The sequence below is a fragment of the Amblyomma maculatum genome, chromosome 1, assembly GCF_055883805.1.
Source record: "Amblyomma maculatum isolate TAMU_Amacu chromosome 1, ASM5588380v1, whole genome shotgun sequence".
NCBI classification, from domain to species: domain Eukaryota; kingdom Metazoa; phylum Arthropoda; class Arachnida; order Ixodida; family Ixodidae; genus Amblyomma; species Amblyomma maculatum.
Window position 1 is genome coordinate 140,988,055 of NC_139344.1, and position 14,495 is coordinate 141,002,549.

Consider the following 14,495-nt stretch of genomic DNA (forward strand, 5'->3'; position numbering starts at 1 on the left):
CAGTCACCCGACACTATATTTGCAGACCTCGTCTACGCTCGCTCAGATGGCCTATGTGTACGGCGCATTTACCTGGGTTAAAAAAAGGAACAATGGAGATGGAACTTTATAAAGACGAGGATTTTCACTGCTCAGAGCGAGAGTGTGTTGCAGTTGGAACTAGATGAAGACGACGATGTTTGCTGCACAGTACAAGAGTTCAAGGTCAAATGTTTAGCATGAACCTTGAAGATTGTCATGGGAGAAGTAGAGCCTCTGCTCTAAGATAGCTTCATTTCATTATAATGCCTTGCTCGAGAACGTTTGTAGGACATCCAAGAAATTTTCTTTTCTTGCCATCCAGTAGCATACAAACCGAGGACATTATGCTGCACACTAAAGGTCGTGAGGATGTTCTCTTTGAGATGAGGACGTTTGTACTTGAGGATGCCCTTGGAAATATTGGTGGTGTTTGTAACATGCCAATGGGCCACTGAAAAGCTAATCCTGTTTCTTCATGAATACCACCACCAAGACATCCCGGAAGGTTCTGCTTATACCTTTTAGAAGCTGTTTAATTATGAGCACTTTGAACATTTGAATAATGTTCTTGTTTAAATCTGAGGCAAACAAATTAGTAAGATGTCGGAAAAATGAGCATCAGTAAGACATCACTTGGAAGCAAAACAAACTGCTCAGGCTCTTCTTAAGTGGCAGCTTACAATATTTTGTTAATGTTATACAAATTGCAATTCATGCAAGCACAGTGCATGAATAATTCATTTGTCTTCTTTTGTTAGAATCGTAAGATACTTCGATAGTGGTACTAACAGTGGAAGTGGTATTAACAGAAGTATTTCTTCCAAAGCTAGCACACTTTCATGTAAGTAGATTTTGCACAGTTCTGTGCACATCAGTCATCTCCGTAGACATTTATTGGTGTTCAGACTTTGCAAAATAATAAGACCAAGTGGTTAACTCTAATAATTGTTTCTTGTGTGTGAAAATGACTAGAAAGTGCCTGATGTTTAGACAGTAGGGTGGAGATTTTCGTGTTTTGACTATGAAAGAGAGGTTTAGAGCTTGCCACCTTATATACAGCTGCAGCTATTAGTAGTGGAGTGTGTCATGATGTCTTGTAATTGAGCTAAAAGGGGAAAGGTAATAAACGTAATTACTGAGCATTTTTTTCTCCAAAGCCCTGAAGCATTTCAGTATTAATGAAGAGCTGCTCGACTTTTTGCAGTTAAATGCATTATTCCTGCTTACATTAAATGAAGAGGTGAGCATGCTTTAAATATAATTTTTCTTAGCAGTGCTCATCTGTGGTAGGGGACAGAGTTTATATGTTACTGGTTTGGACATTGCTGGCTTTGTTGGCAACCGCAAGGCTGGTAGCCAATTCCGAGTTTATGCTTCAGGTATTCGAGTGGCGATGGCATCCGGTTGGTGCTAGCTGCTCAGGCAGCTGTCAACAGAGGGACAGGATGCCGGAGGAAGGTGAAGTTGTCACTGTGCTGCACTTCAATGACTGCTATAATGTTGAAGAGCAGCATGGTGAGCCTGTTGGAGGGGCCACCCGCTTTTGCACTGCCCTCAAAAGCTTTGCCCACCTGAATCCTTTGATCCTCTTCAGCGGGGATGTGCTGGCTCCGTCCATCAGTAAGTAGGCCCATCTTGGAGGAAGCTGAAATAGCAGTATCAGTTAATGGAAACACATTCACATAGCCTAACTGAAAGGGTGTGTGCAGAATTTTTGATAGAGTGAAATCTGTTGTACATAGAGGGCTGGGGGTATTTGTGTCTAAACTATGCAGATTAATGAAAATTTTGCTTTCGGTTTCTTTTAGCTGGGACCAACATGACTATGGTGTGTTGTCTTAGTTCTGTTAAAATGGCTCGCATATATTATCTGCTACTACTATAGTGGCCTTACATTGGCTTTAGTGCATTACAAACAAGCTTTTTGAGGGGCGGATTTATGTGTCATGCTTAGGGGATGGGGTGATCGAAATTTCATCAGAGGAAGGGAAACAAGAGGCAGTGGCGTCGCTCAGGGGGTGCAGCTGGGCAGTGAGAGGGAGGAAGGGGTGGGGAGTAAAACGAATTATTGTGTAAAGACGAGAAAAGGCACACATTGGTGCCGCTGAGACACTGACCGGTAAGTGTGATCTTCTCGGAACAAATTATTTTTTTTGTGAGAAGTGCTTGAAAACACATGCCTTAGTTTATGCCAGAGACTCCACGCCATTTTAACGTTGGGCTGGTAGGTGCGTGTACCCTTGGAAACACCAGCATTAATCCGTTACCCATTCGAAACCCCTGCGCGGGAGCGTGTTAGATGACACCCGTTGGCAGCCGCGCCTGCATCGCCTCTTTTTGTGTGTGCGTAGTTCACTCTCCTTTCCCAAGTGACGACCACTGGCAGTCTTTTGTCTTGTTCATTTATCCTCCGCATCGGGTGCAGGTGACCCTAGTGACACCACTGACAAGACGGTTTACATGGAGATGTGATACCAAGGGAGTCAGTCTGTTGGACTTTCCTTACTAAGTGTCTGCTAAATGTAGCTGGCAATTTGTACAAAAACTGAACATCTTGCAGTAAGATTGCACAAATCTCTTTGACTTCAGAAAAATAAAGCATCATAATTATGTCTGAGAATTGTTTGCAATCTTCAACAGTCAGTTTAGCCAGTCTTTCTTTCACTTCTGTGACATAATCGGCAAGATTATTCATAGTGTGTAAAGTTCACTCGCAGTCCTGAAGGGCGTTTCATAGTTGACGAAACTAACTTTTTGCTAGTGTGTACAAGAAAATGTACATTATCCAAAATTCTACGGGGGTGGCGAAGCCTCCGTCCTCCCCCCACTCTTTGCCACCCCAGTCTGGGTGCCTGTACCTAACTAGGTGCTTTGCATGTATGCCCAATAGAATTCATATAGGGGAAACGGCCGCTTTTTAATTTATCAACAGTTAAGCCTTTTAGTGCACAGCACTGAGAACTTAGTATGTTTGCTTTTACTTGCAGTGAGCACATTCACCAAAGGAGAGCAAATGATACCCGTCCTTAATTGCTGCAAAGTTGACTGTGCTGTATATGGGAACCACGACTTTGGTGAGTTTTATACTTTTTAAGCATAAATTGCTATGTAAAGTTTAAATTGTGTTGCTATGTTTTACACTTTTTAAGCAGTAATAAAGACAATGTGTAAAGGTATTTTAATATAATGTTACGTGTATGCCACCGAAGAGGACGACGATAGAAAATAGAGTGAAAGACGACGAAGCTGAAGAAACCGTTGGGGCTTGCCTGAACACTAGCTGTGTTCTGCTCTGCTGTGCTGTGAACACTTGCTCATCACCTGCTGTGTTTCCTGTGCTAGCCTTCTGCCCCGTATCAATATGTATGAACTGTCGCTGATTTGAGGCAGTTATATGGGTGAAAAGTAATGTTATTGTTTCTTGAGCTGGAAAATTCTTCTTCAAATGAGTTGTAAGTAAAAAAGCAGAATTTTCGAGTTTTATAGAACCCAAAAACCTTTTATTGAAGGTAATGTGGATTTGGGTTTTCCAGAAATTTTTAATTTTCTACATCACAAGTCACTTTTAGTTGGGCGCACGCAGTGATGATGCGGGTAATGAATGTGCATGCGCAGTTTTGTACGTAATTCAGCCTGTCTTGCGGGTGCATGCATGCATCAAATCCCAGCGTATGCCCGTTGCTGCGTGCGTTGCGGGATGAGTTGACAATATGGTGCCACGCTGGCCACCCGCTTCGGAAAGTATACACCTCACCGCTGCTTTCTCCGATGTGACAGCTCGCTCTAAATGGTGGCATTCTCTTCTGTTACACTCACTCTTGCCCACATGACAAGGTATAAGCTACAAATATCCCTGGTGTTGTAGATAGCTTTGCGAATTTCAAGCTGCTAAGCCTATTTGGAAGCTGTGTACGTGGTCATCATAGCAACGACATCCATTCTCAAACTTCTTGTCACTTTGGCTTGTGGCTTTTATTTTGCTTCACTTTGTGTAGTTTTTCTCTTTGTAGTAAAAAAAGTTTGATATTGCGACTATTCTTCACATCAGTAATTACAGTTTAGTTTTTTTTTTTTTTTCAAAACAGTGCGCATGTGCTTTGACCTATTGTCATTAAATGGCACCACCGTGTACACTGCTTGTGGCGGGTGCTGCGGCACAGCCAACTAAAGGTGCCGTCTTCGTGACGTTTGCAGCGCATGCAATGCAGGGAGCGATATGTACACACATTTACTGCATGCGCCCAACTAAAAGTGTGTATGTAGCACGAAACGACAGGACGAACACGGGCGCCCATGTTTGTCCTGTCTTTCTGTCATCCTGTCGTTTTGCCCTAATTATATTCCGTGATGTCAGAACACCAACTAGCCCAACATGTAACTCTTTTAAAGGACTATAGGCAACAAACTTTGGTGGCATTTCTCTTCTTGTTAAAGATGCGTAAGTCCTGCCTGTATATCGGTCCGCATGCAGTTTTCGCCTACGACCACTAAATAATTTATAATTAAATTTTCTTTTCTCACCAGTTTCAGTTTCAGCAGCAGAGAGATAATTGGGACGTCAAAATCATGTCTTGATGCGTGGCATGCAAAAACAGTGATATAATCGCTGATTCTTTAGTAATTCCTGTTCTTGAGGCAGGCTGGCTTTACCGTCGTAGGGAATTGAAGTGACACAAAAATGATTATATCGCTGCATTTTTATCCCTCACATGACCTAAACTTGACTGTGACGTCACAGCCATCGCTCGGCTGTTGAAACTGAAACAGGTGAGAAAAAAAATTCGATTATAAATTATTCAGCACTCATAGGCGAAAATGACATGGTGATCTGTATACAGTAAAGTCTTAGGCATCGTTACAAAAAATAAAACATGAACCAAAAAATTGTGTCTACTCTCCATTAAAGTTCAATTTTATAGTTTGTGATGTACATGTATGAATTATTACTCTTTCTCTTTGAAGTTCAAAGTTTATTCCTTGCAAATAAAAACAAAATTTTGAGGGGTTAGAAGGAAATTACAACGCTGAAATTCTGTTGCCTTCATTTTTGAAACGGGTCATGTGGTCACATTTTTGAGACAGCCATTTCGAAAGCATTGAATTTGGAGAAGGTTGGCTGAATTTTCCAAATTTTTATCAGCATGGCAGCTTTTTTGATTTGGAGCAGTTTAGATATGGTGCAAGAGTGGCGTCATTGCAATATGAGACCTTGGCTGCAACAGCAGCATACCAGTAGGGTTACCTGCCATTGTGCGTAATGAGGGCATCAAAGCCAGCATTTAGTGCGTCAGCAGCGTGTGTTGTGGGCCCCGTAGACCTCTGGCACTGCATCATCATCATCAGCCTGATTATACCCACTGCAGGGCGAAGGCCTCTCCCATATTTTTCCACTTAACCCGGTTCTGTGCTAGCTGCATCCACTTGACCCCTGCGAACTTCTTAATCTCATCTGCCCACCTAACTTTCTGCCGCCCCCTGCTACGCTTTCCTTCCCTTGGATTCCAGTTTGTTACCCTCAGTGACCATCGGTTATCCTCTCTTCGCACTACATGTCCTGCCCATGTCCATTTCTTCTAGTTATACACAAACACAACACACACACACACACAAGAGATTAAAGTAAGACGTTCACACCGATGATGCGCTCGCTAACAACTGGCTGTTATTTGTGATACGAAGAAGAATAATGCATCACAAAAACGTAGGGTTACAATAAGAAGACGACAAAAGATTTTGAAAGAAATGCGAAAATAAAACAAAAATAATGACAAATTGAGTCTATCTTTTTGTCATGTTGTTCGAATGAAGCAGTATCACCTCCCTCCTGCTGAGTGCCACTGACGGAACACTCACGCATTCCCCTTCTTCCCCCGAAATCATCTTGAATGCTTTGATAATCTGTGTCTTTTGCGCCAGCCAGCACCTTGGTTTCGGTGAACCTTGGTACACAAGGGGTACCCCTCGAGTCATGTTGATCATCCTCAGTTTTACAACGAGAGCAATGGGTCGCCAGGTGTCCTGGAGCGGACAATGTGGCACACGAATTTCTATGTTCCCTTAGCCTTTCATTGATGCATCGGCCTGTCTGCCCCACATAGGCCTTCCCACATGTCAGGGGGATCTTGTACACTACACCTATGTGGCATTTGACGAAGCGTTCCCTCTAGTCCGCTCGCAAGTACTACTGAGCGTTGCAGGCACCTTCAAAGCGCATGCCAACTGTCCACATCATGACTGAATATATGTGCACCAACTGAACATGTCAGCCCTGCCAGTACACACCTTCATTTTTCCTTGTCCGCATGAGTTTCAGAGCCCAGAGCAGAGGTCTTCAGTACGTCCTGGCTGCGAACCGCATCTCCGCATACGGTGCGTGGAGATAGGTGATGCTGCTTACCAGCTCCAAATATTTCAGTCTCCGTTGCGAAAGCACGCACCAGCTTCAAGAGTCTGCCCTACCACTAGGCCCATTTCACAACTAAGATCAACTCAAAGGTCTCATCCCCAGATGGTGTATATATTTGTTGTGGAAACAGGAGGCTTTGGCTCCTTCATCTGCATGAACTTCATATGGACGTCGGCTGCCTTCAAGAGCAAGGAGCCAGACAACCTGCCTTCTCTTTCATCTTCCAAGGCTGCATTCTTCTCTTTTGAAGATATATATGACTGATAATTATTAACTGCAGTACCCCTTCAGTCGCTGTCTTCAAGCCATCCTGAAGTAGTGCTGGTCCGGTATTTAGGCAGAATCGAGCATGCGCCGCTTTTATTTTCTATGAAGAATGGGATGATGTGGTCTGGGAACAAGGAGTTTTAATTTATTTTTATTTATTCTTTTTATCGACGTCATTTTTTTTGTCCAATGAATGATGAAATTTTCTCGATCTGGCCCGCATAGCACTGTGAGTTTGAGACCGTTGGCCTTGAGAATGGGTCTTGGAGGAACAGGGCCTTCAGAGGTAGTGAGAGACCTAGTCCAAAGATTTATGCCTGATTCTTATTATTATTATTTTTCAGTGCTGAACTTATTATGGGCGGCCACTGTTACGTTTGCTGGCTTTGCTACGGTTCACACGTGCACATAGGCTACAATGCTTCTCTGCATTACAAAAACAGACACCTTGTAAAGAATGCACGTCAGACCAAGGGATTTGATGATGGCCGTATCTAGTCAGCGGAAATTATTTTACAGCCTAGTTTTTTGGCTGCTTGACTTTCTGAAACTAGCGGAACTTCGATACCATCAAGCACACCAAATCCACTGAAAAAGAATTCCAGCCATGCTATGTTTCTGTAAAAGTAATAACTAAAGGGCATATGCAATGGGAGAAGTAGACCACGCTGGTAATGAGAAGTTGGACCGCAGAAGAACTGTTGTTTGCCACATCAAATTTACATGGAAGTGCTGTGCACCATTACAGATTGACATGCTCGGTGCTTAGTAGCCAGTGGCTTTCTCTGGGCTTTCATTATGCCTTGGTTTAGGAAAATTTCACTTCATAAGAATCAGTATCAAAAACATAGGCTTCTGTGGGAACTAAGAGGGAGTCCTGTTTCTTTGTTGTATCCATTATTTCATTCTAGACCATTTTGTTACAACACTACTGTATATCTGTTTGGAAGCGTTTTAACATCTGTGAGTTCAGAAGTCAGTGTTGGAGTAGGCCTAAAAAATTCCCGACGTTTTTTGTTCCATTGGTGAAAAGTTTAAAAAGTGTGTTTTATTAGATAAAGTTTCAAGGAACACCTTTCAGCTTCCTTAAGAAAAACAAACAAAAATGCTGGAGGTCTGTAGAATGTTTTTTGTTTCTTTTGTTTTCCTTGAAAACAGTTTTATATCCCATGTTTAACTTCTTTAGATCTGTGGTTAGCAAGGCAGAGGAAAAAGATAACAGTGTGCATATGCATAAGTGGTGAATTTGTCATTTGGCTTTCACTAGTTAAAAAAACCTTTCTTCTCTGTTATGGGTTTCCAAACCAGGCTGTGCAAAAGTGCAATGGTTTGCAGACTGCTTATTTTGGTTACCTTAGTACAGTCATCAGCATGGGTCTGTCTAGAGTGCTTGAACGGGCTGCTTTTGGCAGCATGTGCGATGCCTGCCAATAACAGCGTGTGCCACCTCACTGATTACACTGCCTGCTGCTCGATCACCGGTGAAGGAGCTGCAGGCAGAGAAAACACAATCGAGATAGCACGTCGTGACAAGATAAGGTCACATGCAGTCACCGAATTCGCCGATTGGTCAAGAGACGATGATGGTATCACTGGTCATTTGACATCCCCAAGTTACATTAAACAAGTGCTAAATAAACAAATAACAATTTATGGCCGCTAGTGGGTTTGAGTCTACGGTGGCACAAACAGATCAGCTTCACTGGCCACAGTGTTGCACCTATACACCATTGCTCCAGCCTAACATCCCACATGTTAAAATTTGTGGTTGCCGCGCTTTAAATTTAATCGTCTTGATTAACTTTCATCCTTAGGCAAATCTTTCTAAAAGCAAGAGCACACAGGCACTTGCTGTTGCATTTTAAACAGATAAGGGTAATTATGTGGTCATGAGTTTTTCATTGCATTCTTTTCTTGTGCAAGGACAGCTGTTTTTGTTGCCCCTCTGGTCGGGTTTCTTTATGCTAGAACATTTGAAAACCCATGCCCTAGTGGTAGACGTTAATGCTTTTTACCCACATAATTATTTATTCCCATCTCAGCTTGTAACTGGTGGATCACTACCTAAAAACACCTCATGGCGTTGGTCTTGTCAACATGCTAGAATAATGGCTGTTTTAGAAGTTTTGTAGCCTTACAGTTTCTGTGCTAAAAAATGGCTTTGCAAAGTGGATTATTCTCCATTTTCTTGTAGTTTTCAGAACCTATTATGGTTGGTTCAGTATCGATGCGTTTTGTTAGTGTGGTGAGAACATAATTGGAGGCGCTAGTTGTGCATTAAATTAAAATTGGGCACTGAAGGTTCAGCAAAGCAGCTGTGAGTGCAGGTAACATGGACAGGGATACCACACTTGCATCAAATGGGCCAAACCAGAAATGTTGCGCTATCTTGATAAAGATTGCTTCAAACTGTTCCAAACTCACCGTTGTCGAAATAAGTGACGCCAGACGATGGAAGTTCAGGGAGATGTGACCTTGGTTGTCGCTGCTGTTTTCAAATGTTAACATTCGTTGAAGCCCACTTGCAGCTGCGCGGACTTGCATAATGTAGTTTTTGTTCTGATACAGAAGGCACCATTGGTCCAGTGAAGCTTCACCGCGCATTACAAGCTGCTGCCATTTCCTCTTTAATTTAAAGAACACGAGCAGTGCACGCATCGAGATGAAGGCCATTTGATGTCCTCTGCCACTCTGGCTTGCGTGTCTGAATCTGACTGGACAATTACACCTTGCATAAGTCGACCGATTCAAAGTTACGTTTAATTGCGTGCAACATGATGATACCAGCTCTCCACCGTTTGTATAAAAATATTGAAGATTTGAAGGGTTAGTACTGGCTTTGTACGCACTTCATACAGAATTGGTGCAGCCAGCACAAGGGCGCGATCAATACTTGATCGGCTTGCAAGGATCGTGAAGGCGATGGATCTGATTAAAAATTTGATAATTCATGCTTTTAGTTAATTTGGACAAATTAAATAATTTTGTTTGAGCAGGTGTATTCTCCTGTGTATTTTAGACTTGCTTAATTTGTGCCGCGGCTTCCCTTTAAGTCACACGATTCAAACTTTTTCGTCTTGCTGCAGCGCTTCCTGTGCGCAGAAGAGTGGCAGCTGAGGAAGTCGCACATGCCAGGTTTGCAGCGCTCCCAATTGATTTAGCCTTCACTGCATAGTTTAGATTTCTGATCTTCTCTGTACTAGACCATGGCAGTGGTGGCTGTGGGTAGCGCATCAGCGAGCCAAGCCTAGCCGTGCACACTACCTTGGGCTCCGAATTGCGTGTTCAGTTGTCTTTTTTCTTTTTTTTTTTTTCTTTAATGGATTTTGTTGCTCGGTTTGATATTCTTAACAGTTGGCATGCAGTTGACAGAATTTTGAAAAAACATTATTTTTGTACTGTTTTCACTTAGAAGGCGGCCACCATATCCTATTTTTTTTTCATCGATTAGATTTGCTGTGGTGCAGAACTTCTTAAAATTTGTTATTATTATTTTTTTTTAAAAATCATTCAGTGATTCGGCCTTCATATATTATTTTGACTTTTTTTTCGCCCCAGTCTCATGAGGCCTTATTAAATGTAGTTTTACTCTTTCGGGCTGCTAGTGCTGTGTGGATAACTTTTTTAATCGCACGTCCAGTTAGGAATGGCTAGTTGAAGAAACATCAGTGTTTTCTATGATTATTTTATATATGTTGTGCTCATTTGTAGCATTTGAATAGAAGAAAGGTTCTAAAATCTTTGTGTGTACAGCTATATCTATAAAGTAGACTGCATTGGTCTTGCATCATGTTTAGGGGCACATATGGTGATTCAGACAAAAGCCTCTGGCCCCTTGAAGTTTGAATTAGAGTCCTAGAATTTCCTAGAGGTATCTTTTTAATTATACAGTGTGAAATTTAGCACTGAAGGCCTCGCGTGTTATTCTGTTGCAGTAAATGACAAACTAAATGGTGTAGCTCTCTTCTCATTACACTCCTTTTCCATCATTGTTTGCCAGCCTGAGAGATTTGGAAAATAGAAAGCCTCTTGCTCCAGAGTGCATTGTTGCTTCGAAGGGCTCTTGAATGGAATTTAAGTGCCTTAGACTGCTCCTAAATTAGCGTTTCCAGGCTGGAAAAATGCTTCAAGTAGGACATTTTTGAGCTAAAATAACATAGCTCCAAATTGTATTTTGAAATTAGCATCACTGTTTTTATAATATTTGTATTTATTGCTAATTCCCAAAGGTGAAAGTAAGTATGCTCAGAGTCAAAAGGCAGCAACACTGAAATTTTGGCTACCTTCTTTGTTGATATAATATGTGCATTCATTTAAAGAACAGTGTGAACGAGTGCTATTTATGACAGCAAATTTGGGTATTAGAGAAGTATATTGCTGACCTTGTTGTCTGTTTTGTTTTTTATATATACTTTTTGAGGCTTACATTACATTTTATGGTATTGTACGAGCCTTTAAGTGAGATTGGAACTTTGTTTCAGATTTTGGTGTTGACAACTTGACAGAGTTTGCAAAACAGACAAAGTTTCCATGGCTGATTTCCAATGTAATAGACAATGAAACTGGAAAACTACTGGCTGATGGCGAGGAATTTCAAATTTTGGAACGGTCTGGCAAGAAGGTGTGTCATTTGTTCTGCCATTTTTCTGGTCCTCAGAATTTGCCAAAAAAGAATTTTTAATCGCCCAACTTACACCTCTACTTCCCGTGGCAGCTTTATCAATGTTCAGCCTGTGCTCTGATAAAGCTTCACATCTTTTTTTTGGCTATGCAAAATATATATTTTAACCAGTATATATTATTACTATATTGAGATGCACGTGATGCTTGTGTTATTGTTGTACATATATTTTTTGTGCTGCTCTTTTTTTTTGCTTCCTCTTGAAGCCATATAAGTTTTTTTAACATGGTACGTTTTTAATCAATAATGCTTCTGTTTAGACGAACTTGAATGGACCAGAAAATTTGTTTATCTTATCAAAGTTCATCTAACAGAAATGCCTCAGCCCTGCTGCGGTGGCTCGGTGATTAGGGCACTCGACTATTGAGTGATGGAGAACTCTGAATCGGTCCTGGCTGCATTTTAGCAGAGGTGAAATGCAAGGTGCCATGTAGTACTATGTAGTGTCAATGAATTAAAAATCCCCAGTGACAGAAATTGTCTGGAGCCCTGCACTACAGTTTTATATATAGTATAGCTTGATTTGCTTTTGTACATTAAACCCCATAAACCAAACCAAACCACAAGTGTTCCTTTATAAAGAAGTCTGTATAAACTAAAATTACACATACTTTCAATGAGATTTATCAATTTGTGGCATCTTTTCAATGGATTATCTCCAAGTGGTCACACTGAACTTTCCTGTGATATTGAATTCCCGCACACTTCACTGCATTGCTGTATTTTTAATCAGGACCATGGTTTGGTTTGGTTTATAGGTTTAATGTGCGAAAGCTTCTCAGGCTATGAGGCACATAGTAGTGAAGGGCTCCAGAAATTTTGACCACCTGGGACATCACTAGTGCACGGGCACCTTGCTTTTTTGCCTCCATCAAAAAGTGGCAGCCACAGCCGGGATTGAAACTGCATTCTTGTTCTCACTTCAGGAGTTCAGCACCTTAACCAATAAGCTACCACAGCAAGACATTCAGTGCCACATCTCAAGTTACGTTGATAATAAAATACAGATACTTATAGTGCCAGTGGTAAGTGATATTGGTATTGATATTGGTATCTTAACATGTTAGACTAGGGATGGTACACGGATGAAGTTTTTACGCTGCGATCAATTAACAGTTCTTAAAAATCCGTCTTATCGATTTGAGCACAACACGCATTATGGAGATGAGTTCCACATGTTCATCCTGTTGTTCCAATCTGTACTTTAGATGAATCCAGTGCCAGTTATTGATGTGTATATTGGGTCTAGTCAGTCTATTTTTCTCCTGCAGATCGGCCTAATCGGACTTGTTGAAGAAGAGTGGCTGGCAACACTTGCAACTATTGACCCCGAGGATGTTGAGTATAAAGACTTTGTAACCGAAGGCCGAAGGCTAGCAAGGCTCCTAAAACAAAAGGCATGCTATCTTTCTGCTTTCAGGTTTTGTTTGTTTTAATTTCATTGTTTAATTGAAGATAATGGTGCCATTGTTTTTAGTCACAGACCCACCACAGTTCAGGCTAGTTCATGGCAAAATATCACAAGTTGTCAGTAGATGTCGGTCACGGATGTGCCAGATATGATAAGCTAGGCTCGGGGTTTGTTAGTGTTGAAGTTTTTCTTCTTCATTTTTTTTAGTTTAGTTGGCCTTTAAGACGAGCATGGCCAAGTGTTTGAGAAAACCCTTGTGTGTGCTCATCTGCATGCTGCGTGGGAAAGTGCCTGGAAGTTTTGGCAGTGAATCGTTAGGTTATATTTTATTTTTGGTTTGCAGTGACGTAATAAGATATCCCCATTTACAGTTCTCATTGAGAGCCATAATGGGCAATTAGCAGGCTTTTTCTCTTGCTTGAATGTTGTATTAATGCACATCATTACAGTGTTTATGAAACCCTTTGTCAAAGAAGCATGTAGGCTGCTTTGTGACTGGCCACCAGTTGTGACTGACCACCTTCATAGCACTTTTGTACTCAGAACTGCAACCTAGTAAGAATAAGCGTTCTTCTTGCTTACTGCAGCTTTTGAGCAGGAACAAGCCTTACAGGAGCACAGTAGCTAGGCTTTGATGTCTGCTGTGAACATGCACAGAGCAGCCTGCATACTTTTGGCAAGGACTGACACATTGCAATAATTCCTTTGCCAGAAGAATCGATGTAACATACATTAATTTTGGGGTGTGTCTTTTTTCTTCCTTGCGACTTTCTGCCCACAGAAAGGCGTAGACTATGTTATAGCGTTAACCCACATGAGAACCCCTAATGATTGTCGCTTAGCTGCCAATGTAGATGAAGTGGACCTTATCTTGGGAGGCCACGACCACGTGTATGAAGTGAAAAAGGTGAGCCATTTGTAGCATCCTTTGTTGTTGTCGCTTAGGCATTCTTTTTTAATAGTATTTGTAGCTGCTAATCCCCACGAATCTAATTCTTAGTGTGGCAATATGTAGATAGCTGTATGGGTAGCAAAACTGCTGCAGTCATTATAGCCAGTAACTTATTCATCGAGAGGCTATCACGGAGCGCCATGGAATGAGGCTATAGTCATGTAAGGTGGGAAAACTTCTTTTCTTTTGATTCCCCTGAGTGGCAATGGTAAGCCTATTTATATTCCTGTAATAGCTGTCTTATTTTATTTGCTTATTATGGAGAATAAGATATGTTTTTCAGACATGCACATTGCACCCATTTTTGCCCTAAAGCTTGCATGTCCTGGGAATATCCTGCGCTCGGAGGACATTCAGTACACAGGAAAATTTTTTGTTGAAGGCGATACACCATTTTGTCCCCAGCTTCTCATAAGTGACGCTCTCAAGCTGGCCCACCATCGCAGTATTTATTGATTGGTAAGCATTGATTGGTAATCAAGATGTAAGCATGTTTATAACAAGCTGTCAAAATGCACATTATTGGAAGGCTAATCACAGTAACTAAATCCTTAGTGGTCAGCAATGTGCTCCATCGTTTCTGATGAAGTCTTTTTGCATTTCAGTGAATCGGAATATTTAGTCGGAGCAGGCTTTCATTTCTGTGCAATGAATCGGGATTTAAGAGGTGATGGATTTTTGTGCCAAGCATTCAGAAAGGCAGGGCACATAAAACACATGTCACACTTCTCATAGTGTGCCTTGACTGATGCTTCAA

At 41.5% G+C, this 14,495-nt stretch overlaps 1 protein-coding gene across 10 annotated transcripts in view; it reads left to right on the forward strand.

The window, feature by feature from the left end:
- LOC146204174 (snake venom 5'-nucleotidase) overlaps positions 1-14,495 on the forward strand; it is a 69,217-nt gene that overhangs the window by 2,400 nt on the left and 52,322 nt on the right. For 7 of the 10 annotated variants that reach the window (XR_014703953.1, XM_084589126.1, XM_084589121.1 and 4 more), the window contains exons 2-7: positions 1,401-1,641; positions 3,009-3,095; positions 11,176-11,315; positions 12,302-12,400; positions 12,647-12,772; positions 13,568-13,693. Coding sequence is in view for 9 of the 10 variants with exons in the window: in XM_084589121.1 (XP_084445247.1) it covers positions 1,401-1,641; positions 3,009-3,095; positions 11,176-11,315; positions 12,302-12,400; positions 12,647-12,772; positions 13,568-13,693 (819 nt within the window). In the remaining variant the exon portion in view is untranslated. Of the gene's footprint in view, positions 1-1,400; positions 1,642-3,008; positions 3,096-11,175; positions 11,316-12,301; positions 12,401-12,646; positions 12,773-13,567; positions 13,694-14,495 lie in introns of those variants that run through there. The other 3 variants (XM_084589123.1, XM_084589124.1, XM_084589129.1) reach the window with 2 other exon arrangements.